The sequence below is a fragment of the Engystomops pustulosus genome, chromosome 1 (genome assembly GCF_040894005.1).
Source record: "Engystomops pustulosus chromosome 1, aEngPut4.maternal, whole genome shotgun sequence".
Taxonomy (NCBI): Eukaryota; Metazoa; Chordata; class Amphibia; order Anura; family Leptodactylidae; genus Engystomops; species Engystomops pustulosus.
The window spans coordinates 299,759,131-299,784,532 of NC_092411.1; the positions used below are offsets into that span (position 1 = coordinate 299,759,131).

Below are 25,402 nucleotides of genomic sequence, written 5' to 3' on the forward strand. Positions count from 1 at the left end.
ATCTCCAAGACAAGTCAGCAGAAATGGCCGGTAGAAATAGCACCAGAAGAACAAACGGAACTGAGGCATCAACCTCCCAAAAGCAGCAGGACACCCAAATATGCAAACCACAAGGAAAAATGGGTTCTAAACAAATGGGTTCCACTCCATCCTCTAGTGCCCTGCCATTTCCTGATAACCCCCCAGACTGGGAAGTGGTGATACCATCTCCACCTCCTTCACATGCCTGGCAACCAGTTTGCTCCAGGAAGAGACGTCCTCCAGGGTCACGGTCTTCCTATTCTGCTTCTCCTGCTGACCCCCCCATGGCTGATCAGTGACTGTGGTGATCCTGGAAGTTACTCGGTGGTGTTTACGCCCACATGATATGACTATTGTTATCTCCATGAGGAGTTTATGTGCTGTGTTTAGCCTTATGGTGATGAACCAGTTCTATCAGTACTACTGAATATCCTTTATATAGGGGACATGCCGAAATCGTTTCACTTTTTCTGATGCTCGTTATTAGAAAACGTGTCCACAGACCGGGTGCCCGTGACCCAGGTCGTTCTATACATTTGTTCAGTTGGTCTATGTATATTGTCTCGTGTTGTTTCACTAACCCTTTTGTCTCTCCCCCATTGTGGAACTACAGACCTCTGAAGTTAATGCACTGTATGTTGGCTGGTCCAGCATGGGATGAGAGGCGCTCCTATCACTCTTTGGTAAGCAGGACCCAGGCAGTCTGTCCTATTCTTTATCTGCCCTAGCAGCTTTAAAATTAGGGGGAATTTCTATATTATCTTTTCAACAACTATTGATAGGCTGTCCATGGCAACCCTTTCTCCAGCTCCTTGAAACACATGGCAAGGGACTTTTGCAAGTTGATTTGGTCACATTCCTTGTTTGAATTATGGCGGGTGGAGCACCCAGGTGACCGTTCTTTGCTTCCTCACCCGCATAGTTGTCACACCCGTATTGACTATTTGTTTATAAATACAGTAGCATTACAACGTCTTCACTTGGCAGAGGTCAGGACAATTCTCTTGATCGGACCGTGCATCCATCTCAGTAGCCTTATAGGTGTCGGTTATTACAGGAGAACCTATCCTCTTGCCAGCTGCCCACCCTATCCAACACTGCAGAGGCTTACCAGGGAGGAGCTGGAAGAGGTGGTGAAAGCTATTCTGTCAGGGGAGTCCACTGGATCGGATGGGTTCACTTATATATACTTTAAGATCTTCCTGGACGACCTTGCAACCCATATGCTTTCTATGCTCGACTCCTTCCTGGATGAGGCTCAACTACACTGAGACATTTTATCTTCTTACATCTCACTGATACCCAAGCTGGGTAAGGATACCGCTGAATGCAGTAATTATTGCGCTGCTAAACTCTGATCGGAAGATCTCAATTTGTTGCAACAGAATTACCATTTCCAATTGAAATCAGCTTCTGTTAAATATCTCGGGGTACAGTTAACTGCTTCATATTCCTCACTGTATAGAGATAACTACCCTTATCAGTTTACAGATTTTAAGTGTTGCATGAAAGGCGGGCTTGCCATATATCCCTGCTTGGTTGGGTGTCAGTGGTCAAAATGACCTGGCTTCCTAAACTACAATATTATTTTCTAACTTTACCAGTGAAGGTGCCTCATAGCTCCTGCAAGGAGCATTCTTAACTTTATCTGAGATAATAAAATCCACAGAAATCCATGCTTGCCCCCAAAACCCAGGGAGGCTTGTTGGTCCTGGATGTGACCCATTATTACTGGGCAACACAGCTGCGCCACCTGCCACACTGGACGGTTTCAGCTGTATACATAAAATGGGTGGAAATGGAAAAGTTGTGGATACCACTGACCCACCATAACTCACACCTTTGGGGACCTTATCCCCCTAAGCATTCCACGGTATTATTGGGCCCTATGGCTTTTATACTTTCAGTATGGCAGGTGTGTAAGAAGCGCTTTAGTTTTTAAATCTTCCCAATGTTCCCCTGGTGTACGTTCTATTTAATCCTAGCATATCTGTAATCCTAAGGGCGCCTACGGTGCACAATCAGTCTAAAGTAGGAGTGCTCCACCTGGCAGATAAAATGGACCCCCTTACTTTGGAGCTGCAATAGTTCCAATATCTGCAACAGGAAAGCAACTTGCCAGGTGAAGAATGGTATGGGTATCGGCACATGGGGCACTTTGTTATGGGGCAGTTTGGGATTGTCACTGTATCTGAGCAAACTGAATTTAAAAGGTTATGCCGAAGGGGCACCTCGGTGAAGGGCCACAGTAAGGATATCCGGCGCGCGATCTTTGTGAATCGCGCTGGAGTTCATTTTGGTCAGCTAATGCACAGCGGGGATCATGACAGGATCGGGTAAGTAAATGGGCCTAGTGTGTCTGCTTGGAGAGTCCCTGCCCACATCCCAGAGTTTTACACTGAGCAGCCTAAGGAGTGATAGGAGCTAAAACAGCAATAACACAAGTAAAATTGTGAAAATATGGGTTAAAATTAATCTTTATTGTGTTAACATCACTAGAGGATTTAGATTTGAGAATTTTCTTTCTTGAGAAAACCTTGTTAAGATTGAGATTTCTATTATATTCTATATTAATGATGAGGCTTATATTCTGCAGTCATTCCTTTCTTCTCACCAGTAGATCTGTTTTTCTATTGTTTTCAGATCTAAATAAAATGATAAAACATTTAGGGAAAAACACACAACCTAAGAGTCCAGCACTGGAAGCCATTACTGCAAATATCTCCACAGCCACCATGTATTTCCCTCTGGTGCTCAGATAAGCCGGGATCATGGAGATCCAGACACTGCAGAACAGCAGCATGCTGAAGGTGATGTACTTGGCCTCATTAAAACTGTCCGGTAATGTCCTCACCATGAAAGCCAGAAGAAAACTGCCCGCTGCCAGGAGCCCCATATAACCCAACATGGAGTAGAAGCAGATATCTGACCCCTCATTACACTGAATGATGATCTTCCCAGGAGAAGACTGAGTGTCCAGGTCCTGGAATGGGGGAGAAATAGACAACCAGATAACACAGATGACCACTTGTATGGATGAACACAACAACACTATGGTGTAGGGCAGCTTCACACTCAGCCATCTTCTCCAGGGGCTTCCAGGCTTGGTGGACTTAAAAGCAACACAAACCATCACAGTCTTGGCCAGAAGTGAAGAGACGGCAACTGAGAAGAAAACTCCAAAACTGGTTTCACGTAATCTACAAGTGACATCACTGGGACGACCAAGAAACAAGAAGACAGCGAGGAAGCTGAGGAAGATGGAGACCAGGAGGAGGTAACTCAGGTTCCGGTTATTAGCTCTAACAATAGGAGTGTCCCGGTAGGAAATAAATATTGTGAATATGAAGCCGGTGACAAGACATCCGAAGAGCGAGAGACAGGAGAATACAGAAGCCATTGGGTCATTCTGGTAAGAGATGAATTCTGTTACTTTGGGAAGACATCGGTCTCTCTCCTCATTCGGCCATTCATCACTTTCACATTGTATACAGTTGTCGGCATCTGTAGGAATAAATAATTTATATTTTAAGGAGTAATTACACTTCAGGTGTCATGTTTACAGTGACCTATTAAATCATTTTTACAATGTGAGATTTCTGACATGTTAAGTATTTTGCACCTCTGTGTAGCCATTAAATTTTGAATAGGTTTGAACCTGACACCTCATAAGCAAACATATATAGAAGCTTCACACAAACACATACAGGGTAAGATAATTTCAATATCAGTATTTATAGATATTTAGACATTAAGAGCCGCAGGTGAGCCACGTTCAGAAAATGAGAAGTGATTCTTCATTCCAAGTGAAAGGTAAAAAGCATTTAATGGGCTTCAACAAAATACAATTTAGATTGAAAAGTAAAAATACAAATACAAAAAGTGAAATAAAAAGATGAAAAAAGTAACAGTCTTACAGCATGGTGGGATGCAGAGCTATGAATGAAAAGTCTTTGTTGCTGTATGGAGACAAAGGACTGATGGTGATCTCCAGTGAGGGAGAAGGTACCTCCTGGTGGGCGATGTCTCCCGATAGGGGAAGTGTCTCTCCTAGTGACTGGTAATTATACACAAACTAACATTCCCCAAGGCAATTTTCCCAATCTTCTATTGGTTCGTGTTAGTAGCATACATGATATCATTCCGGCTCATAAATATGTAAACTTAACACATTGGGGCACATTTATTTATCTGTCCGACGGAGGACACCCAAAGTGTATTGTCCATGTATAATGCTCTCTGCTGCGATTCCCATGTGTCTCTTCCCCGCTAAGGTCCCCGGAGTTCACCTTCTTTTCCTGGTGCATGTAAGTGCATTGTCTGTGTATAATGCACTGTGCGGGGAGTCTCTAAGATCATGCGCCCGATATCCTGCATGTGACGCTTCCCAGCTCAGGTCCCCGGGGATCACCTTCTTCTTCCTGGTGCATGTAAGTGTATTGTCCGTGTATAATGCGCTTTACGGGGAGTCACTAAGATTGTGCGCCGGACATCCTGCATGTGTCGCTTCCCCGCTCAGGTCCCCGGAGTTCACCTTCTTCTTCCTGGTGAATGTAAGTGCATTGTCTATGTATAATGCGCTGTGCGGGGAGTCACTAAGATCATGCGCCCCATATCCTGCATGTGTCGCTTCCCCGCTCAGGTCCCCGGAGTTCACCTTCTTCTTCCTGGTGCATGTAAGTGTTTTGTCCGTGTATAATGCGCTTTACGGGGAGTCACTAAGATCATGCGCCCCATATCCTGCATGTGTCGCTTCCCAGCTCAGGTCCCCGGGGATCACCTTCTTCTTCCTGGTGCATGTAAGTGCATTGTCCGTGTATAATGTGCTGTGCGGGGAGTCACTAAGATCCTGCGCCTGATATCCTGCATGTGTCGCTTCAAATAACACCTGTTGTATACCTGTCACAGCCGTGCAAATCCCGAAAATTCCGGAAAATCTGATGAAAGTGCGATCCGCAACCCTTAGTAAGTAAGCCTCATTTTATTTCACCCAAACAAGCTCGGACCAAAAATGAAGCAGAGCAAAAACATAACAGAAACATCATAATAAAATAAAGAAAATGTTGGGGTTAGACAAATCTTCCCTATGCACGGTTTGTGTAATATGATTTATGTGCAACATCCCTCACCGGGGCCTAGCCTTTTTCTTGGGGCCTAGAGACAGCCGGGGCCCGCAGTACCTGAGTGGCTGGCGGTTGCGGCCTAGGCACGCTAGTGTCACAGTGCTTGGTATGGGGAACCGGAGGGCTGTCCTACAGCCGGGTGGTGTTGGCAAGAAATGATGAGGGAGAGGCTGCTATAGCGGTTCTCCCTTTGGTGTCTAGAGTATGAGTCTCTGTGTGGTGGACAGGGTCCCTGTGATGGTGACTGCCGTAGTAGCAGGGACCAGACGGAGGCAGACGTTGATTGGAACCAACAGGAACAGTAGCAACGTGCCTTAACAGGATGGTGGAATGCTGGAGATGCAGTTGGAGGGAGCCACAGGAGTAGATCACCAACCTGGATGCAATGGCAGGCTGGGAGGTAGCTGTGTCCTAATAGGATGCTTCAGCTTGTCCTGGGTTGCTTCAGATATCACCCTTGAAGGTAGGATGATACCCCTTTCCTCTCACTAACTAACTCACTACACTCTTCAGGCAGAGAGCTGAGCTCTCCTGCTCTGGTCTGGTGTGCTGGCTGCACTGACTCTTCTGAGTCTCTAATCCACTGACTACAACTGCTCTCAGTCTGAACTAGACTGGAACTGAGCTCTTCCTCAGCTAACTCTGATCTGAGAGTGAACTCTAGAACTTTCCTGACCAGGGGTTTTATTACTCCCACTGGTCAGGTGGTGGCTACTCCTCCAATTACATCTCAGCTCACAGATTCATTAGGATAACACATGTGATTGGTTGCTGGAATTACATCACATTTAATACTTAACTCCTGCCTTACCAGGCAGACTCTATCGCTGCAGTGTTCCCCTGTGTTATGTAGTGACCTGCTGTGGGGTTGATCAGACCCTACACAGGCTGCAAGCTACATGGTGGGACGTATTCGCAACAATATTTGCATCGGCAGGGGTGTTGCATATGTATCTTAAGCCAAACTTCCTAGAATTATATTCTATAAATGCGAGTTACAGGACGTAGAAATGGCCAGAAGTGTCCACTCCAATAACTCGTAATGTAGAGCAACTGCAATTGTATTTCACATTACACGAAACATCCAGAAGTCACAACACTTACTCCAACACGTCTCAGATCTATAACTTGTCCTTAATCCTGACTAAACAGACCTATAAGCCCGGGACTTAAATTTACAAATCTTTACATTTATCAAATAACAATATATAGACTGCTCACTCCCTCACATGTTATAAGTGTGATTTAAAGTCATGCCCCAATAGTGGATAACATTGGGGCACATTTACTAAGGGTCCGTCGGACGCATTTCCGTTGGGTTTCCCAAATATTTCCATTTTGCGCTGAAATGCCCCGGGTTTTTGGCACACGCGATTGGATTGTGGCTGCTGCGATTCACTTACAGCGTGCCCGCTATTTTTGAACATGTCGCTTCCCTGTTCAGGTCTGCCGGAGTTCTCCATCTTCTTCCCGGTGTTTGTAAGTGCTGTTCTTGCGACACAATTTGAATTTCAAATTCCGCAGTTTGTCCGAATCAGTTGGGTTGTCCGACGGCCACACCCCCCTATTTCAGGAATTCAGGAAACCTGACGGAAATGCGTTGAACGGACCCTTAATAAATGTGCCCCAATATCCGACACACCCTCTCCTTCGCTCCTCATATTCCACCAATAGGTATCCAGTTTTCTCATCCAATCCTCCGCTAGTCGGGATAGTCCTTTGGCCCTATCACTACTCCAGAGTTGACGCACCTCCACATTCAGTTGTAACATTCTACCAATAGGGTGGTAGGAAATATCGACCAGTAATATGTTAGGGAGGGTTTTTGTTCCATCCAATCCTATTTAGTATAAACACCTCTTTTCATTCTGCAGTTACAGGTCGCTCGGTATTCTAGATCAGCAAATATTATTAACCTATTGTGGAATAATTGTACAAATATTTACACTTCTATTCCCCTAGAAAAAGGTAGATGATCCACATTCCTATAAGACTAATATTACAAACACCAGTATAATGTATTCTATATAAAAGCTGTAGAGGGAGGCTTTGCCATTGTCCTAAGGCGCCCGATGCCCAATACCCAACATTTTACCATTTTTTTTTTTTTTAAACTTGATTTTTATTGACATTTTGTTTTACATATCATTACATGTTAATACTGCCAAATTATTGATACATGTGACATATACATAACTTGATATGCATACACATAACTGTCTGTTACGTAATGATATGCGAATAACATACAAAGTAATCTTAAACCATCTGATAACATCAACAATTGCTTACAACATTACTCTAAGTCCTCACTTGTCTGATGCATTTTAATATGTTATTCCATAGGGAAGGGAAAGGCTGAAATATATACCCTTGGCCTCCAAGAGGAATCAGTATATGATATATCACTTATCATTTTAGCTCCATTGCCCACTCATTAGATCAGTCGGACAACCCAGTAATACAGGGAGAGAGTGCAGGATATAAGGACACCCAAGAATCCCATGTTTCTTGGAAAGTATGCAATGATTGATTCCTTAAAGCTAAAAGCCGTTCGAAGGTACAATGTTCTGCTAATTTATCCAATAAATTTGCAATTGTGGGTGAATTTGGTGATTTCCAACTTCTAGCTATTAATAATTTTGCTGTTAGTATTATGTGCCCCACCATGCATCTAGCTTTCCTGGGTATATTATCTATATCAACTCCTAAAACCGCCAGGCCAGGGTTTAGTGGAATGTCGCATTTTGCTACTGCCACGCACATCTGGAATACATCCCTCCAAAATTGTGATAGCGAAGGGCAATTCCAGAATGTGTGTAATAAGGATCCTTTCCCTCCACAGTTTCTCCAACATTGGCCAGAGGAACCTCTAATAAGTTTGCGTTCTTGGTTGCTTTTTTGACCCAGTAGCATGCGACGTTCCATTTTTTTTGAGAAATTGTAGTATCTAGTACTACTTGCCACTTGGAAAGTGTCGGGATTGTATTGTCTCCTAAATCTCCTTGGCAAACATTGTATAAGTATCGAATCTTTTGTTCTTTCACCTCTGGGGATTCTGATATCAGATCGTAAAGTGGAATTGGGAGTATTGCTTTACGCACTCCGCGTTTCTCAGTAAGTGTGTCACTTGAGAGTAAAGATACGAGTCTCTGCTGGATAAATGATATTTCTGAACGGCTTCTTGATATGATATTAGTTTATTTTGGTTATACAAGTCTCCCACATATTTTATACCCTGAAACGCCCATCTATCCAGAGATACTCCCGGAATAACATATTCCAATACCTGTATGGGGATTTGAATGTCTTTACTGGGTGTTGAGGATGGGAAGGATTTTGTTAGGGTCTCCCAAACATCCAATGTCGCTTTAATTGTGGGAAATTTGTTTTCTGATATGTTTGTTGAGGGAAAACAGACCCTAGCTAATAAAAGGTTATGAAGGGATTTCCCTCCTGACATATGTGTTTCAATCATCGGCCAGCTTGAGTTATTTCAATATGCGTTCCATTTCCTAATTTGTTGACCAACTATTGCCCTGTAGTAGTTGGACAGGTTTGGGAGATAATTTTTGCTGCTACCCTTGGTTTTTTATTGTTCCAAATGAAGTTTGAGAGCATTTTCTGTAATTTGGATAATAAGCTAATTGGAAGTGGTATTGTAAGAGTTCGAAAGAGATAAAGTATTTTAGGTAAAGTCATCATCTTAAAGAGTACTATGCGCCCCATCCAAGATGGTTCTTGTTTAGAGAATACTTCTAGTTCCTTGGTCAATTCTACTATGAGTGGGTCGTAATTAATTTTTGTTATATGCTTCCATGGGCTGCAAAGTTTGATCCCCAGATAAGGGACGAATGATTCTGCCCATTGAAATTTAAACTCTCTCATAATGCTCTGTTTCACTTGACTGGGACAATTTATTCCTAGAATCTGACATTTGGTAGTGTTTATCTTATAGTAAGAAATCTCTCCGAACGAATTCAAGACCCTTTGTGTCTCTCTCAGGGAGGTGTGTATTGATGATAAAGTTAAAATGACATCGTCTGCGAACAAACCCAGCTTATGTTGTCTCAACCCTGCTACTATGCCTGATATATTTGAATTGGTTCGTATGCTCTCTGCTAGCGGTTCCATGACCAATACAAATATGATTGGGGATAAGGGGCAGCCTTGCCGTGTTCCATTTGTTACATGAAATCTATCCGAATGGTATCCATTAGCCAATACTCTTGCAGTGGGACACGAGTATAACGCTTGAATTGCATTAAGTATTGGACCCTGGAATCCGAACTTAGCCAAGACTGAAAATGCGTATTCCCAATGTATCCTATCGAACGCCTTCTCTGCATCCAAAGTGAGGAGCAAAGAAGGCGTCCGAGATTTTTCCATCACTGAGATTAAATCGATTATCCTTCTAGTCCCATCCGGGGCTTGTCTCCCTTTCGTGAACCCCACTTGGTCATTATGGATTAGATTAGGGATGACCTCTATAAGCCTGCCTGCTATTATCTTGGCATATAATTTGGTATCACTGTTCAGTAGTGAGATGGGTCTGAAATTTGGGGGGGATGTGGGGTCTTTGCCTGGCTTTGGGAGGGTGGTTATAGTAGCTTCTAGCATTTCTTGAGGCATGGACCCTGTTTGTCTAGCTTTGTTAAATATCAATGCCATATATGGAGCTAAATGTTGGTGAAATCTTAAATAATATTCGTTGGAGAAACCATCTGGGCCTGGTGCTTTATATTTTTTTGATTTTTTAATGGCATCCGTGATTTCTTCTACTGTGAAGGGTTTATTCAGGTTTTCTATTTGGGTGGCAGTGAGAGTTGGCAAAGATATCCTTGTAAGAAAGTCATTTATATCCTGCTTTGAGGGTTGTTTAGTGTTTAAGTCATGCTTCAAGTTATACAAGGACTCATAATAGTCTCTGAATAGATTTGCTATTTTAAGAGGGTGTGTTTCTTTTTTGGGTGGATTTATACTACTATAAAGGAACGGTATTTTATTTTTGACCCTTTTGGGTTTAACCTTATTTGCCATGTATCTACTTGGCCTATTATTGGTCGTATAGTATGAGGCCTTCATAGAAGTCATATTTTTGTCATATTCTGATAACAAAGCTGCTCTCACAGCCTGTCTAGTCTCTGATATTTGAGTGTGTATGTTCGTCTTATTCGAATGCTGGGCTTCTTTATCGAGGTGTTTTAGTTTGTTAAGTAGGTCTGATACTATTTTTTCCCTTTTCCTGTTGTGTTGTATTTCCAATTGTATTAATTTGCCTCTCACCGCCACTTTATGAGAATGCCATAAATTGAAAATATCTACTTCTAGATTTACATTATGGTGGAAATAATCCAGTATTGCTTGCGTTATCTTCCTATGGAAGAAGGGGATATTATATAAAAATGGTTGATTACGCCAACTACGTTGGTTGGGGATAAGGTGGGAAAAAGATAGTATGGTGAAAGTTGGAGCGTGGTCCGACCACGTTGTGGTTCCTATTTTGGAGTTGCAAATTTGCGTCAATGCGTCTCCTTCCGCTAGACATAGGTCTATCCTTGTGAATGACCTGTGCCTGTGTGAGTAGAAGGTGAATTCTTTTGCTGAAGAATTTAAACAGCGGAATGTGTCATATAACCTTTCGTTATGGAGCCAAGCCATTAGGGATGGGGGAGGTAATCTGCCCTTGCCTGTCGTATCCATTAGAGGATCGGGGATAATGTTAAAGTCCCCAAGTACTAGTAATTTGCCCTTCCCTCTTTCCCTTACTTTTTTAAGAGTTTTGCTTAAGAATTTTCTTTGCCCAGTATTCGGGGCATAAATATTCACAATAGTGAAGGGTATATTGCTTATTTTGCAAATAAGGGCAATGTACCTACCTGCTTCATCTTTTAAAACTTCTATTATACTTATATCCACATCTGATCTAATTGCTATTAGGACCCCAGCTTTCTTAGCCTTGGAATTGGACATGTAGATATGTGGGTAGTCCCTGTTTGAGAATTGTGGAGAGTTCCCTTCCATAAAATGTGTCTCCTGGAGACATATAATGTTGGCCTTTTTTAGCATCTTTCCACACTGATGCTCTTTTAAATGGTGAATTGAGCCCTTTAGCATTGAGACTCATTATATTAATTGACATTTTGTTTAACTGGTAAAAAGCTATATGACCTAACAGCTATTCTCTTGATACTATTCAATTTATTTATTTTCCCTATTAAGTGTACTGATGAATTGTTGACTCGTGAGGATTTAATCTTAGCAACATTACATTTAAAACAGTTTAACCTGTAAAACATCTTAGTGAAGGCTGGGATTATCTCATCCTGCTGCCCCCACCAATAGAACTTAATACAAACTTCAGACATAGCCAAGAGGGCTATTAAGAACTGTGCAGGGTTATTGTATACCTGCATCAAATTTTGGGGATAAAGTCCACCTGTAAGTCCTTCCTGACCTAAAGGGAAAAAGACATCATAGCCTAAATTGTGCACCAAGCAATCATGCTACTTGCCAGTCCTTTGTGATTTCTGGTATCTTCTGAGCTGCCGACGTCGCATCCATATCCTCTATTGGGAGGCCCCACGATTGTAGAAGCTTGATTCCCTCTTCTGGCTTTGATAACACATGTGTTGTACCCTCTCGTCTGATGATTAATTTCGTAGGGAAGCCCCATTTGTAAAGCATCTCGTTTTTCCGTAGGGTTGTAGTCACGGTTGCAAATTTCTTTCTCGCTTGAAGCGTCACTTGCGAAAGATCTGCATATACTTTGATGTGTGCATAAGGATCTGGAAGCTTTTGCGTTCTTTTTGATTGTAGCATTAAGGCATCTTTTGTGTGGAAATAGTGCAATCTGGCAATGGCATCTCTAGGCAAATTATCTGGTACTGATTTCGGTTTGGGCAACCTGTGTGCCCTATCTATAAGGCATTCTGATAGTTGCAAAGGAGGTAGAGTTGTATGCAGGAGTTCTGTGAGAAAGTTCTTTAGCTCTGACTGGGAAACTGACTCTGGGACGCCTCTGAATTTTACATTATTGCGCCTTCCACGGTCTTCCATGTCAGCCATTTTTAACTTCATGGCCTCTACCTCCTCCTCTAATACATAATGGGCTTCAATTAGTTCGTTATGCGAGCTTGTAACTTCTCCCATTTTATTTTCTAAGTGATCGACCCTTACTCCCAGTTCTTCTACTTCTGCTGTAGTTTGGTTCAGCATCAATGTAAAGTCCTTATGTATAGAGCCTCTAAGGGCTAACATCATTCTCTTAATAAAGGTCTCAGAAGCTGGTTGTTCTGTAGACGGGAGATCTTGTAAAGGGTCTTGCTCGTTCTCACCTGATTCCTCCATATCTTGTGCTTCCTCCGAGTGAGCGTCTGACCACCGGGGTCTTTGCTTGTCCGGGCTGCAGCTGGGGGAGTTCGGCTGCCGCGTGTTGTCCGGCGGAGCTTCCTCCTCCAGATTGTCGTTTCTCCCGTGACAGTCCCGATTGCTGTGTTGATGCATTGTCACGCCGCTGCGGTGACCCAGGGCTTCTTTGTTGCACTTGGGAGCTTACCGAGGATATCGATGTGGCTGGCGAGCCAACTTTGCTTCTAGTCCCCTCGTGCTTTGAGCTGTCGTCGCCATCTTGGAGGCAATCCTGGGAGCCGTTTCGAGCCGAAAAGAAGTCTGTGAGGCGCTTTGGCCCGCTTTTAGCGTTTCTTTTTCGGGTCTGCATGTTCCCCTCTTGAACTCCGTCGCCCACCAGGTAAGTTTTTAGCTTGGTGTCGCTTTATCTCGTAGCTTCTTTAGGTCAGGAGTACGGAGCTCTGAACTACACGTCTGCTCCCGAGCTCATCCAGGCCACGCCCCCTCGTAATAAACCCTTTTATTCGTACTAAAGTTTCTATTGTGCTGTAATAACCTATTGTCATCTCCACTACTTATAATTTTATTCTCCATATTTAATTCCTCTGACTTCGTTTTGTACCACATCCGACTTAAACACAACTTCTAAATATATAACAAATATTAGAAAGACAAGATAAGCAAACCCAATAAATCCCCCCCCCCCTCAGTGCCCCTTATCCGTAGTGTAAGACAGGATATTCTATAGATTTCATTTAATTTGACGAATAATCCAATAAAGGGGACCTCTCCCTTATGATCATATAATGATTATAATTTCACATCGATCCAATAAGAAATAGTTTATTCTAGTATAAACCTTATGGGAATTATAATAAAAGGTAAAGTCCTGTTCAGTAGGGTTTCTTACCGGCCATGCATCGAAAAGCTCATTTTTGAAGATGGTTCTGCAAATGGGTTGGGTTCTGGCACCTTGTTAGCAGATGTGGAGACAATTTTTGGCCACAATGCCTGATTGAAGTCACCTGCCAAGATCAGGTATCCCTTCTTAATAATAATTATCCCTTCTTAAGAATAAGTATCCCTTCTTAATAATAAGTATCCCTTATTACCGTATTTTTCGGCCTATAAGGCGCACCGGACTATAAGGCGCACCTCTAATAAATGCCTGCTAAGACATCTAGGTTCATATATAAGGCGCACTGGAGTATAAGGCGCAGGATCAAATGCAGTACCTAAAAATGACCAGCAGGTGGCAGACCTGTGCACAGTTCAAGCCAGCTACACTTCCCGGGAAACTTGTCTTCAGCGTGTCAGAGAGCTCCGATCTCAGAGGTATGGGCTGCTGGGGGTTAATGCAGGGTGATGCAGCAGGGGTTAAGCGGTCTCCCTCTGACCCTGTGGATTCCTGTGGGGTTCCCTGTGGCTCCTTCTCTTTCCCCTGTTACAGGGCTGGCAGGTATGGGGGATTGTTTACTGATGATGATGATTGCCTTGTGGTGGGCACTATGGCGGCTCTGGTCTCTCCGTGCTGTGGGAGGGCAGGATGGGCACAATGTTAGTTGTGGTGCCAGGGCACTTCAGGAGCTAGGGACCCTGTATACTGTGTGGGAAGGTGCAGGACATTTCTGCGGATGGAGCTATTACACACTGGTAAATGTACAGTACATCTTGTCTGTAGTGCATTTCTGGATAAGTTCATATATAAGGCCGAAAAATACGGTAACTCTAGACAGTCATTTGTTAAAAAAAGTCCGCTGCTTCTTATTCTGCCCATAATCTGAACTATATTATACTGTTGGTTGTTATCTAGACAAATAACAATAATATATTGTCCCTTTTTATCTGTGAGGGATTCTTCATACTGAAAAGCTACCGAGTCTCTGATATCTATCGCTACTCCGCAGAGCTGGAGCATGGTACATATGGGGATCTCCTATTTTTAAGGTGGTAGCAGTCGGCTTGATTTAATTTCGTCTCCTGAAGGCAGAGGACGTCTGCATGGTGCCTTTCACATTGATAGAAATGTAAGTACCATAGTGACAACAAAAAGATCTTATTAATGATATATACGTTGTGGTGATTTCAAGGGCCCTCCAGTCTAGACTCGCACCCCGCGAGTGCTGTGAATAGTATAGTACCTGCACGCACCGATGGCTCCAAACAAGGGGATAAACAACAGCACTGAACCTCGGTAACCAATAGCAACCTGAGAAAGGTGACAAGTGTGTTCATACAGGGTTCAGGTCATTGAGGACCGGATAGTACGTGTCAGCGACGGTTGTATAATTAAGCTATTTGTAAAGGCTACAGTGAAGACTTGGTAGGGAGCACAGTCCTAATTCAGAGATAAAATATATGGTGACAAGTCTCTCAGATCACATCGCCCTCTTTTTCCCGTAAGCTACTGTGTACCTCTCCTCCTGCAGATGAAATGATGATGGACATTTACACGCGGTTTCTGGCACAGAGAGTGGGTACACCCGGCCCTGAGGAAGAGACTTGTCTGGCAGCAGATCCACAGGGTGGTCGAAAGGACTGAGAGGCAGCAATGTCTCGGCTTGCTTCTTCGAAAAGAGGTCAACAAAGTCCTGATAGCAAAATGAAAGGCCCTCCAGAGGCTTGGGAGCCACAGAAAAAACCATGACTGGTACTAGATGAGAATGAGACCACAGGTCTCGTGCAGACAGCACATCTTTAAATTGTCCCGAAAGTTCTTTTTTGAAGGTTGCAGTCAAGGCTGCATCGTTCTAGATAAGCTCAGAGACCAGAGTACGGAACTGACCACATAGTCACCAACTGAACAGTTCCCTTGGTGCAGGTTCAGAAGTGCAGTCTCAGTTAAAGACGCCCGTGCAGTTTCCTTAAAAACGGAACAGGATTCTGCTAGGAATGCTGCGAGAGTAGCCGTGACCAGATCATCCCTGTGCCATAGGGAAGCAGCCCAAGCCAGAGCCTTTCTGGAGAGGAGGCTGATAAGGAATGCCACCTTGGACCATTCAGTGACAAATTGAGATGGCATAAGTTCAATGTGCATTGAGCACTGAGTGATAAAGCCCCTGCACAACTTGGGGTCACCATCATACATTATGGATAGTCTCACCCTAGGTTCAGCGGTAGGCAGGCTAGCCAGAGTGGCAGGAGGAGCCGCAGGAGCTTGACGCTGTTGCTGAATTGCCATCATTTGCTGAAGCATGACGGTAACTTGACCAAGCCATTCACCGTGCGCAGCAATCTGTCAGGACTGCTGGACCACGACGGTTATAAGATCAGCTAGTACAGGTAGCAGAACTTTGGTAGGGTCCATGGCCATATCGTATTATCAGGCTCCAGGGGTAGTGGACCCACTGAACTACCACAGACGTTGACACCTGGCACCAGAGTCTAAGTGGCACCCGGTTTTCACCAGAGCCCATTGCTGCAGCGTGGTACCACCAGGTCATTTCACAGGTGCGACTATGTCCGTGGTGGCTGCCAAGGCGAGGTAAAGAAACAGAAGGCAAGTTCTTGGTCAGAGACAGACAGGAGGTCAAGATAGTTGGCAAAGGTTCAGGTTCAGAGGCAGAGCAGAAAGTCAGGGCTGGCGGCGAAGGAGCATGAATGGGAACAGGTCAGGCATCACAACCAATATCACACTAATCACAAAGGTCATGGGAAACAAGCTTTTTCTAAGGCGGTGAGGCACAATGATCCGGCAGAGTGTGCGGGGGGACGCTGGATTAAATAGAATTCTGGGTAAGGCCAGCGCCAATTAATTGAGCGCTGGCCATTTAAATCTTGTGAAGCTGGCACGAACATACACTAGGACGCGGGGAAGTGAACGGCCGAGTACCCAGAAGCAGGAGCAAGACCTAGGACCAGAGTCTAAGTGGCAGAGTCTAAGTTTTCACCAGAGCCTGTTGCTGCGGTGTGGTACCCCCAGGTCGTTTCACAGGTGCAACTTTGTCTGCGGTGGCTGCCAAGGCGAAATACAAAATGGAAGGCAGGTTTGTGGTCAAGATAGTTGGCAAAGATTCAGGTTCAGAGGCAGAGCAGAAGGTCAGGGCTGGTGGCGGAGGAGCATGAATGGGAACAGGTCCGTGGTCACAACGGGAAATCACTCCAATCGCATAGGTCATGGGAAACAAGCTTTTTCTAAGGCTGTGAGGCACAGTGACCTGGCAGGGTGTGCGGGGAGAGACTGGGTCAAATAGAATTCTGGGTAAGGCCAGTGCCAATTAACGGCGTGCTGGCCCTTTAAATTATATATATTGAGAAGAAAAGAAGTGTGCTACACTGGACCAAAATTCAGTCTTCAATTGAGTAGGTGGTAATGATCAGGAAGTTTCTTCGCAGTGTGAATAGTCCCACAAGAATAGTAGGTATCCAATGTAGTAGATGCCCTCTGTTCAATTTGCATCTTCTAAATAGCCCTTGACGTTATCAGGCAGCATTTTGGTTAGGAATATGAGTGAATTGTGGTATGATAGAAAGGAACAGATCCAAAACATCCAATCATTTTTCAAATTGTCTAACAACACTCAAAGTGTATTATTAAATGATGAAGCCCTGCATAATGCGAAACTTTCCCTAAAGAATTTGGAAAAACACCTCCTAATAGAAATGAAGAGTTTATGGGAAATCGCATCACTAGAAAAATATCTTGAATATGATGAAGTACCAAAAGGATTAAAAGTATATAAAAAATTAGCATCCGATATGGGGGAAACAAATATTTTACAAGAATGGAACAATATGTTCCATGAATTTTCTAAACAAACAGTCCGATTTATTATTGAGAAAAGACGTACACAGCTAATGAGAGAAAACGAGCAAATCTCCATTTTGTTTGAGAGAGTAAGGCCATACAAGGACCATCCAGATATTGTAATTTTGGCTAACTACATTAAAATACGTATGAAACAAAAAGAGGAAGAGATCATGAATAAGAAAAGGAACAAATTCTCAAGAGACTGGGTTCCACATAGCCATACACACGAACAATCAGCTCAGGAGGACCCAAATGATATATCACAGCAAGATGAACTTCAAACAATAGATGAAATAACAGATAGCAACATTGACACAATTGATATCAGTACACACCCAACATCACAGGATTTCAGACACACAGATGCAAACAGAACGACTGAGATGATGCAAGTAGATACACAATATCCATTAAGTCCTATCATTAAAATAACTAATAACATTCAAGAAGTTCCAACCACCAAAATCAGGGATCAACCAACTACATCTACATCAATAACCATACCCACGATGAATAGGTTTGAACATCTATGTGAAAACAATGATCTAAGTATAATAGAAGATATGCCTGATAATCAAAAGAATACTCAACCTACCAGTAAAAATAGGGTTACATGACAAAATAATGATAAAAAAAGTATGACCAACAACACAATGATTCCAAAAAATAGGATAACAGGATAACAGTAAGAACAAAAATAAGGGATATAAAGAAAAAAGTAGAAAAAATATACAGGATTTTTTTCAATTCCAACCAAATGTAAGAGAAAAAGAGGGTGCAGGGGCGGGCAACTCTCCAAAAAGAAAAAGACAGAACTAAACAAGAACGATCCTCCAAGCCATGAACACCCTAATATAACGCAATAAATGTATAATCTAAGCGATTACACCCTAACGGAGGGTGAAGGAAGATTGTTACAAAAGGGTTTAAAATTTGCGTCAACAAAAAACCTAAACAAATTTGATGCATTCATAGGCATTAAAAAGTTCATGAGGAATCTTGCCTTGAAAAAATATTTTATAAAGAAACCCCCACACACCAGTATGGTAATGCAACAAGACACATACATCAATACTACCTTAAAAAATAAATCTAATTTCCACCCATTAAATGAATATTCGGAGGTATTCAACACTTTTCAACATCTTGTGATCAGAGATATTAAACGGATAAATGATAAGAAGATAACCAGGAATCCGTATGAGAACAATTTAACTCGAGGTGAAATTAATGCCATAATCTCGCTTCAAAAGAATCACAAAATCACTCTACGCCCCGCTGACAAGGGGGGCAGTATAGTGATTCAGAACCAAGAAGACTATAACAAAGAGTCTCTCCGCATCTTGGGGGACACACGTACTTACAAAAAATTAACATCTAATCCTACAAATTTATACAAAAAGGAACTGGCAGTTCTAGTCAAAAAAGGGAGGGACACAGGAATCCTCACCAAACAAGAATACCATTTTATTAACAATCAAAATCCAAGAATATCAGTTTTATACCATATACCAAAGATTCACAAATCAATAAATAGCCCACCAGGTAGGCCTATTATATCTGGCATAGATTGTCTAACAGCCAATTTATCGGCCTATGTGGACCAACATCTGCAGGAATATGTACAAAAACTTCCTGCATATATAAAAGACACTGGGCACATATTGAACATACTATCAGACATAACTTGGAAACCAGAATACATTATAGGTACACTAGATGTCACTTCATTGTACACTGTAATAGAAAAACACAAAGGATGTGAATCTGTAAAATATTTTCTAACAAAGTATGGAGAACTACCACCGGTACAAATCGACTTCATTATTGACTGTATTAGCTTCATTTTGGAGCATAACTACTTTCTTTATGAGGACACCTACTATGTGCAAACATGGGGGACTGCCATGGGGACCAGGTTTGCGCCGAGCTACGCCAATTTGTAAATGGGAAGATGACTCCATTTTTTCCACGAGCGGGCTCGGCGAGAACCTGGTCCTCTGGAACAGATTCATCGACGATGTCGTCTTTGTCTGGTCGGGAGGTGAGGTGAGGAATTCCTAAAAAGTTTTCCTGCAACTCTTAATAAGAATGATTTTTTTCTAGAGTTTACGGCCACCTATAGTAAACGGGAAATACACTTCTTGGAGCTGATGATATACATAGAGGAGGGTCTGCTTAAGACAAAAAGTTACAATAAACCAACAGACAGTAACAGTTTAATACAAAAAACCAGCTGTCACCTCCGTGCTTGGTTAAATAATATACCAAAAAGTCAGTTCATGCGCCACCGACGAAACTGTACAAACTTGGAAGACTATAACATAGAAGCAGAAAACCTAAAAAATAAATTTGTACAAAAAGGGTATGAATCGGACTCTATAGAAGCAATTAAGAACGAAATAGCTGTTGTCCCCAGACACAGTCTGTTGAAAAATACAGATAAAAATACAAAGAAACCAACAGAATTGGAAGTTGAAAAGGGAGGAATCACAGTACCTATAATCACACAATACTCTAATAATCAGCAGATGTTTAAAAGAATTGTTTCTAAACATTGGAACATCTTATTACAAGATAAAACTGTAGCTCCTCTTTTACCATCAAAACCCAAGTTCGTGTTCCGTAAGGCAAAAAATTTGGGTAATTTAATAGCCCCCACTGTCCAAAACAAAACCCAAAAAAAGAGCCGGAACACCAACTTTATGAGAACACCGGGTTTCTACCCCTGCAAATACTGTAAAATGTGCAGATGTACCGCAATACGTACACCAACACACAATATAAAAAAGGTTGGAAGCTCCGATATTAAAATAAAAGATTACATCGATTGTAATACCAAAGGTGTAATCTATTGCATACAATGTCCATGCGAAAAGTTATATGTCGGATGAACAAAAAGGAAATTAATTACTAGAATCAAGGAACATCTGACAAATATAGAAAGGAAGCACGACGGACACCCATGATCAAAACATTACAAACAAATGCATAACGGAGAAATAAAAGGAACAAAGGTTTTTGGGACAGAGAGAGTGAAACGAAACTGGAGGGGTGGAGATTTTATTAAACAAATGTCCGGAGCGGAGAGCCGCTGGATATTTGAGCTGGAAACATTGGGGCATATTTATCAGGACCTCTGCGCACCGCCAGTGGCGCAGAGGCCCTGAAATAATCGCAAATGCTAGCTTATTGCTAGTTTTTGCGATTATTTTTCACTAACCGCCACCTTCACGCCAGTGGGGCGTGAAGGGGGGGCGCGGCCGGCCGAGCGGGGGGCGCGGCCGGACGGGAGTGGGCCGGCGCGGGGCGTTACTGTCCTGCGCACTCGCTGCTGCTGGCGACTTTTCATACGTGAAAAGTCGCCGGTTGCGTTTTTTTCTACGCCAGGCCCTGCCTCCGGAATGATTGTAGAAATATTAGACATATATGAGGTCTTGCCCCTTCTTATAATAAAACATGTTTTTACTGAAATGTTAACAGTATGTTTACACCCATTATTTAATCACAATCGATGTAAACATCGATATTTTTGACAAACAGAAGTATAGCTTATAGATTGCTTGAATAGACCCCGCAAAGATATTTGCAAATAAATATCAACCAACATCCAGTTGAATGTTTTACTAACCGCACTTAGAAGATTAATGGCAGAACAAGCGGCCGGAGCTCTATTGGAAGTTGATAAATTGCAGCAGTGGCAGAGAAGGTTGAACTCTACCCTGAGGAAGAGAGCCGTAGCTCTTGAAAACGCGTTCGGTGCGTGTTCACCTATGTCCCACCGCTCCATCCGTAACTTAAAGTGACGTCACTATTCACTTCCGACTCATCGTGTGGTCGAGCCACCGGCCTGGGCTCCCACACTGAATCGCTCTGCTCTTGGACTGACTTCAAACTTGGCTCACAGAAAAAGGCATCTACTACATTGGATACCTACTATCCTTGTGGGGCTATTCACACTGCGGAGAAACTTCCTGATCATCACCACCTCCTCAATTGAAGACTGTTTTTTAATCAGGTCAGTTACCCACTCAGCCAATACATCCCTTCACTTCATATATCATTGTTTGCATCAGTAGTCACAGTCAGCGCAGGTATATTGTTATTTTGAAATAATTTCTAGCCTGATGTCTGGGGAAGCCCTGGGAGATGTAGAGACACCATATATGGACAGATGATGGTATTTCTCTTATGCTCTGATGCTGCCCCACACATCTATTCAAAGGATTATTCAGCCTGACACATGTATTCACAGAATTTCCAGCCCTAAGTCTCCTTTGTTCATTCCCCTGCAGGCACATACTAGGGGGGTTATTTATTATTTATTATTGGTCTCATTGTAGTCGCATTGAGGTTTTTTTTAAGACTTTTCACTGCTAAAAAGTCTCCTGAAGATATTTCCAGCTTTTGCTTAGTCAGGTGTAAACACAGAACTACTGCTAGCACATTGCCATGCAAAGCCAGATGCATGACTTGAGACTTTTTAAGCATTTTGAGACTTTTTGGGACTTTAAAAATAGTCCATATGAACATTTATTAACCCCTTAGCGCTCTGCGCCGTAGCTGTTCTGCGCTGAGGCCCGCAAATAGCGCTCAGCACAGTACAGCTACTGCGCAGAGACGAAGCCGCTTCAGCTCTGCACAGGAGCCGAACTGGCATCGGGGGTCGTGGGATTTCAGCAGTAATCTACGATCGCGTTTAACCCGGCATTTTACATGCCTTCCGGGGGTCTTTACCCCACGATCGACCCCCCCCCCCCCCGCGCCGTTTTTCCGGGGAGCTGATCGCTGTTATGGCACATCTGTAAAAGCAGTGCCTTTTAGATGGCGTCTGTGACGTCATCTTAAAGGCAAAGTGTCAGCCAATGCATCTGCATAGCCTGGCACTGCTAATACCCTGCAATACATCAGTATTGCAGAGTATTATCATGAACAAGTAATCAGATGATTGCTTGTTCAAGTCCCATGGTGGATCATGTAAAAAATGTAAAATAAAATGTTTTTCAATAAAAAATAACTTTATAAATCACTAAAAATGCCCATAAGCCCCAAAACATATAAAGAGACATATAACGCTCAAAAAAGTCTAAATCATAACACAAACCCCACATATATAGTATCACCGCGTCCGTAACAATCCATAGAATAAAACTAAATAACTATTGAACCCATATGATGAACGCCGTAAAAAAAAACGTTAAATTATATCCCACTAAAAATGCAATAAAAAGTGATCAACAAAACATATGTACTCCAGATAGATAGATTTTTCCCCACATTAGGGTTTTATTTGGCAAATTTAGTAAAACGTAAGAAAAATTATTCATGTCTGGTATCCCCGTAATCGTATTGACCCATAGAATAAAGATAACATGATTATTAGGCTATACGGTGAACACGAAAAAAAAAAAAGCGCTGGTCAGACACGACTACTCCTACTACCATGTACCTGTGATATTGGAGATCTCTCCCTTTGAACATGGGGCGCAGTCATAGCAGCAGATGTGAATGGTTTCTCCTGGCTTCTTCCTGTTTCCGGGTAAACACGGATCTGAGCAGCGGGAGACTGGGATCTGAGGGGAAAGACCAGAACCTTTACTGGAAGGAAGAAGACAAAATGCAAACAGGTAAAAGTAATGAGATTTAGGAGGATGGATAACAGAAGCTAAAGTGTCCAGTCATATGAAGTGTCCTCCTGAAAGTAAGGATGGAAGATGCTAGATCAGAGGGATGGCAAAATAATCAGCAGATTTTATTGATTATAAACAATGAAGCAAATAGCTAAAAGGATGGAGAACAACCCCAAACTGATTTACTCAAAATGTTCTGCTATGGGGGGGGGGCGTGGCCTGGACGTGCACCGAGACGGACGCGAGGTGGAGGAGCTGCGTCTCTAGACCTGCAAGCGACGGCACTTAAGCGGTGGTGAGACACAGCAAAAAGCACAGAAAACTTTCCAGGAAGACTTACCAGCATGATGACCCGAAAAAGGACAGCCGGGAGTGGACCAAAACGTCTCCCGGACTTTTTTGCCACAAGACCGCATGGCGCGAACGGGTCCCAAGATGGCGCCGAGGCAGGAGCGGCATCCCCAGAATGGGAAGCGACACAGTCCTCTCCGACTTCCCCCGTTTCCAGCAGCGGACCGAAGGAGACAGAAAGAGGTGGAGGGGGATCCCCTAACAGAAACAAGCCTAAAGAAAAAAGGTAAGTAAGGGGTTGAAGAGTAGATGGGCTTTAACAAAATGGCGGGGGAGAGTGATAGCAACTCATCATCCCCAAGTAAAAGCCCTGCAAATTACAGACCTAGACTGGCTGCACAAGATAGCACCAGGGCCATACAGGACATGCAAGCAGAGGAGGAGGAGAGAGACCCAATCTGAGCAAGCAGCCTCTGAAGTATTCATTAAAAATATGATGCTGGCACTCAAAGGGTCCCTCAGGAAAGATCTTAACCTTCTCTCTTCCAGCCTACACTCCTCCATGGAGGAGCTAGGAGGTAGGGTGGATCACATTGAGAACAAGATGGCAGAACTAAATCACACAAAGATCTAATTGATGTACATTATGGGCTGGAGGAAGAGGTGGATAGAATAAAATTGAAACTGGCTGACATGGAGGATAGGGGAAGAAGGAATAATGTGAAGTTCAGAGGGATCCCGGAATCTGTGACAGATGGGGAGCTGAAAGCATATCTTGTACATCTAATAAAAGCTCTACTCCCTGACACACAGGCATCAGAGTGCTTGTTAGATAGAGCCCACAGATTGCCGAGACCAAAAGTGGTGCCAGAAAATCTCCCCAGAGATGTCATAGCGAGATTACATTATTTCCATGTAAAAGAGATGCTAATGTTTGCTTCAAGGAAAATTAAGACTTTTCCCGATCCATATGGAGACATCAAAATATTTGCCGACTTATCACAAGCCACATTGCAGGCTAGAAAGAAGTTTGGTCTGACTACAGGATCCCTGCGCTCCCACAATATCCCATATAAATGGGGGTTTCCTCTTAAGCTCATGATCCGTAAAGAGGGCACCACTCACATCTTGCTGCACCTTGAGGAAGGGCCTCCCCTATTGTCGGCTTGGGGCATTCCGTTGGCCAGTCAGGCACAAGAGAGAAGCGATACGCAGCCAAAGAAAATTCCAAAGGACTGGAATGTCGCGCAGAAAAGGAACGTTTTCTCATCACATAAATGCACTAATATGGCAGGTCGAAAGACCTCCAGGTGAACTGTAACCCACGTTAAATAATGCAGGCTAGTGAGAAACCCGCAAGAAAGAAGATTCTGACAAGAGGTTGGACTGTTTACATAGTTAAGTTTGGGCAATGGAAGCAGGATCATGGTGTCCCATCCATCGCCAAGTTGCTTAAAAAAGTTGGTTTTTGGTTGGTTTGTTATCAGAGGCACTTCACTGAATTTTCCCGATTAAATAGTAGAGAAAGGTATATGATTTCGATGAAAACATGGTTAAAAAGAGAGCTCAGGGGTAAGGTAGTAAGGATTTCACAAAATGTCAGTTAAAATAGTAAGTATTAATACCAATGGTTTGAACTCACCTTTCAAAAGGTCTACAGTGTGGAGGGAAGCGGTTAAATCCAGGGGGGATGTTGTATGCATCCAAAGGTAACTGTCCAATATTCACGCACAAAAAGTTCCCAACAATAATACAAGCTAACGCAGACTCTAAAAAAGCAGGAGTTTGAATTGCAATAAGGGACACGGTACATTTTAAACTATTGGATGACTGAAGAATACACATACAACAGACATAAATCCTACTCAAAATTGGATATGTTCTTGGTAGACAGGAGTACATTGTCATGGGTAACAAAATCAGGAATAGGGGTGGCTACATGGTCAGACCATGCGCCAGTGGATCTAGAAGTAACACTCTCTCCCAAAATCCTCCCCACAAGAATATGGAGAAATTCAACATTTATGTTCACAATCCCCTCCTGCAGGGAACAAATAATAAAAGCAATGAGGGATTACTTCTCATCAAATAAAATCGACCTGATAACAGCAATGGAGCTATGGGCAGCTCATAAAATAGCGGTTAGAGGCACGTTGATGCAATTAAGTGCTCAACATAAAAAGACTAGAGAAAAACACATTGACGAGTGTGTAAAAGAGCTAAAAAATCTAGAATTT

The 25,402-nt window shown here is 42.9% G+C and overlaps 1 protein-coding gene across 3 annotated transcripts in view; it reads right to left on the bottom strand.

Annotated features, from left to right (window-relative positions):
* Positions 1-2,509: 2,509 nt before the first annotated feature.
* Positions 2,510-25,402, bottom strand: part of LOC140084609 (vomeronasal type-2 receptor 26-like) — a 72,516-nt gene continuing 49,623 nt past the window's right edge. Inside the window, exons 2-4 of one of the 3 annotated variants that reach the window (XM_072126466.1) lie at positions 23,215-23,438; positions 22,694-22,817; positions 2,510-3,525 (exon numbers count right to left, since the gene is read on the bottom strand). In XM_072126466.1, coding sequence (XP_071982567.1) covers positions 2,618-3,525; positions 22,694-22,817; positions 23,215-23,220 — 1,038 coding nt within the window. In that variant the 5' untranslated portion in view covers positions 23,221-23,438 and the 3' untranslated portion in view covers positions 2,510-2,617. Of the gene's footprint in view, positions 3,526-22,693; positions 22,818-23,214; positions 23,439-25,402 lie in introns of those variants that run through there. The other 2 variants (XR_011849954.1, XR_011849955.1) reach the window with 2 other exon arrangements.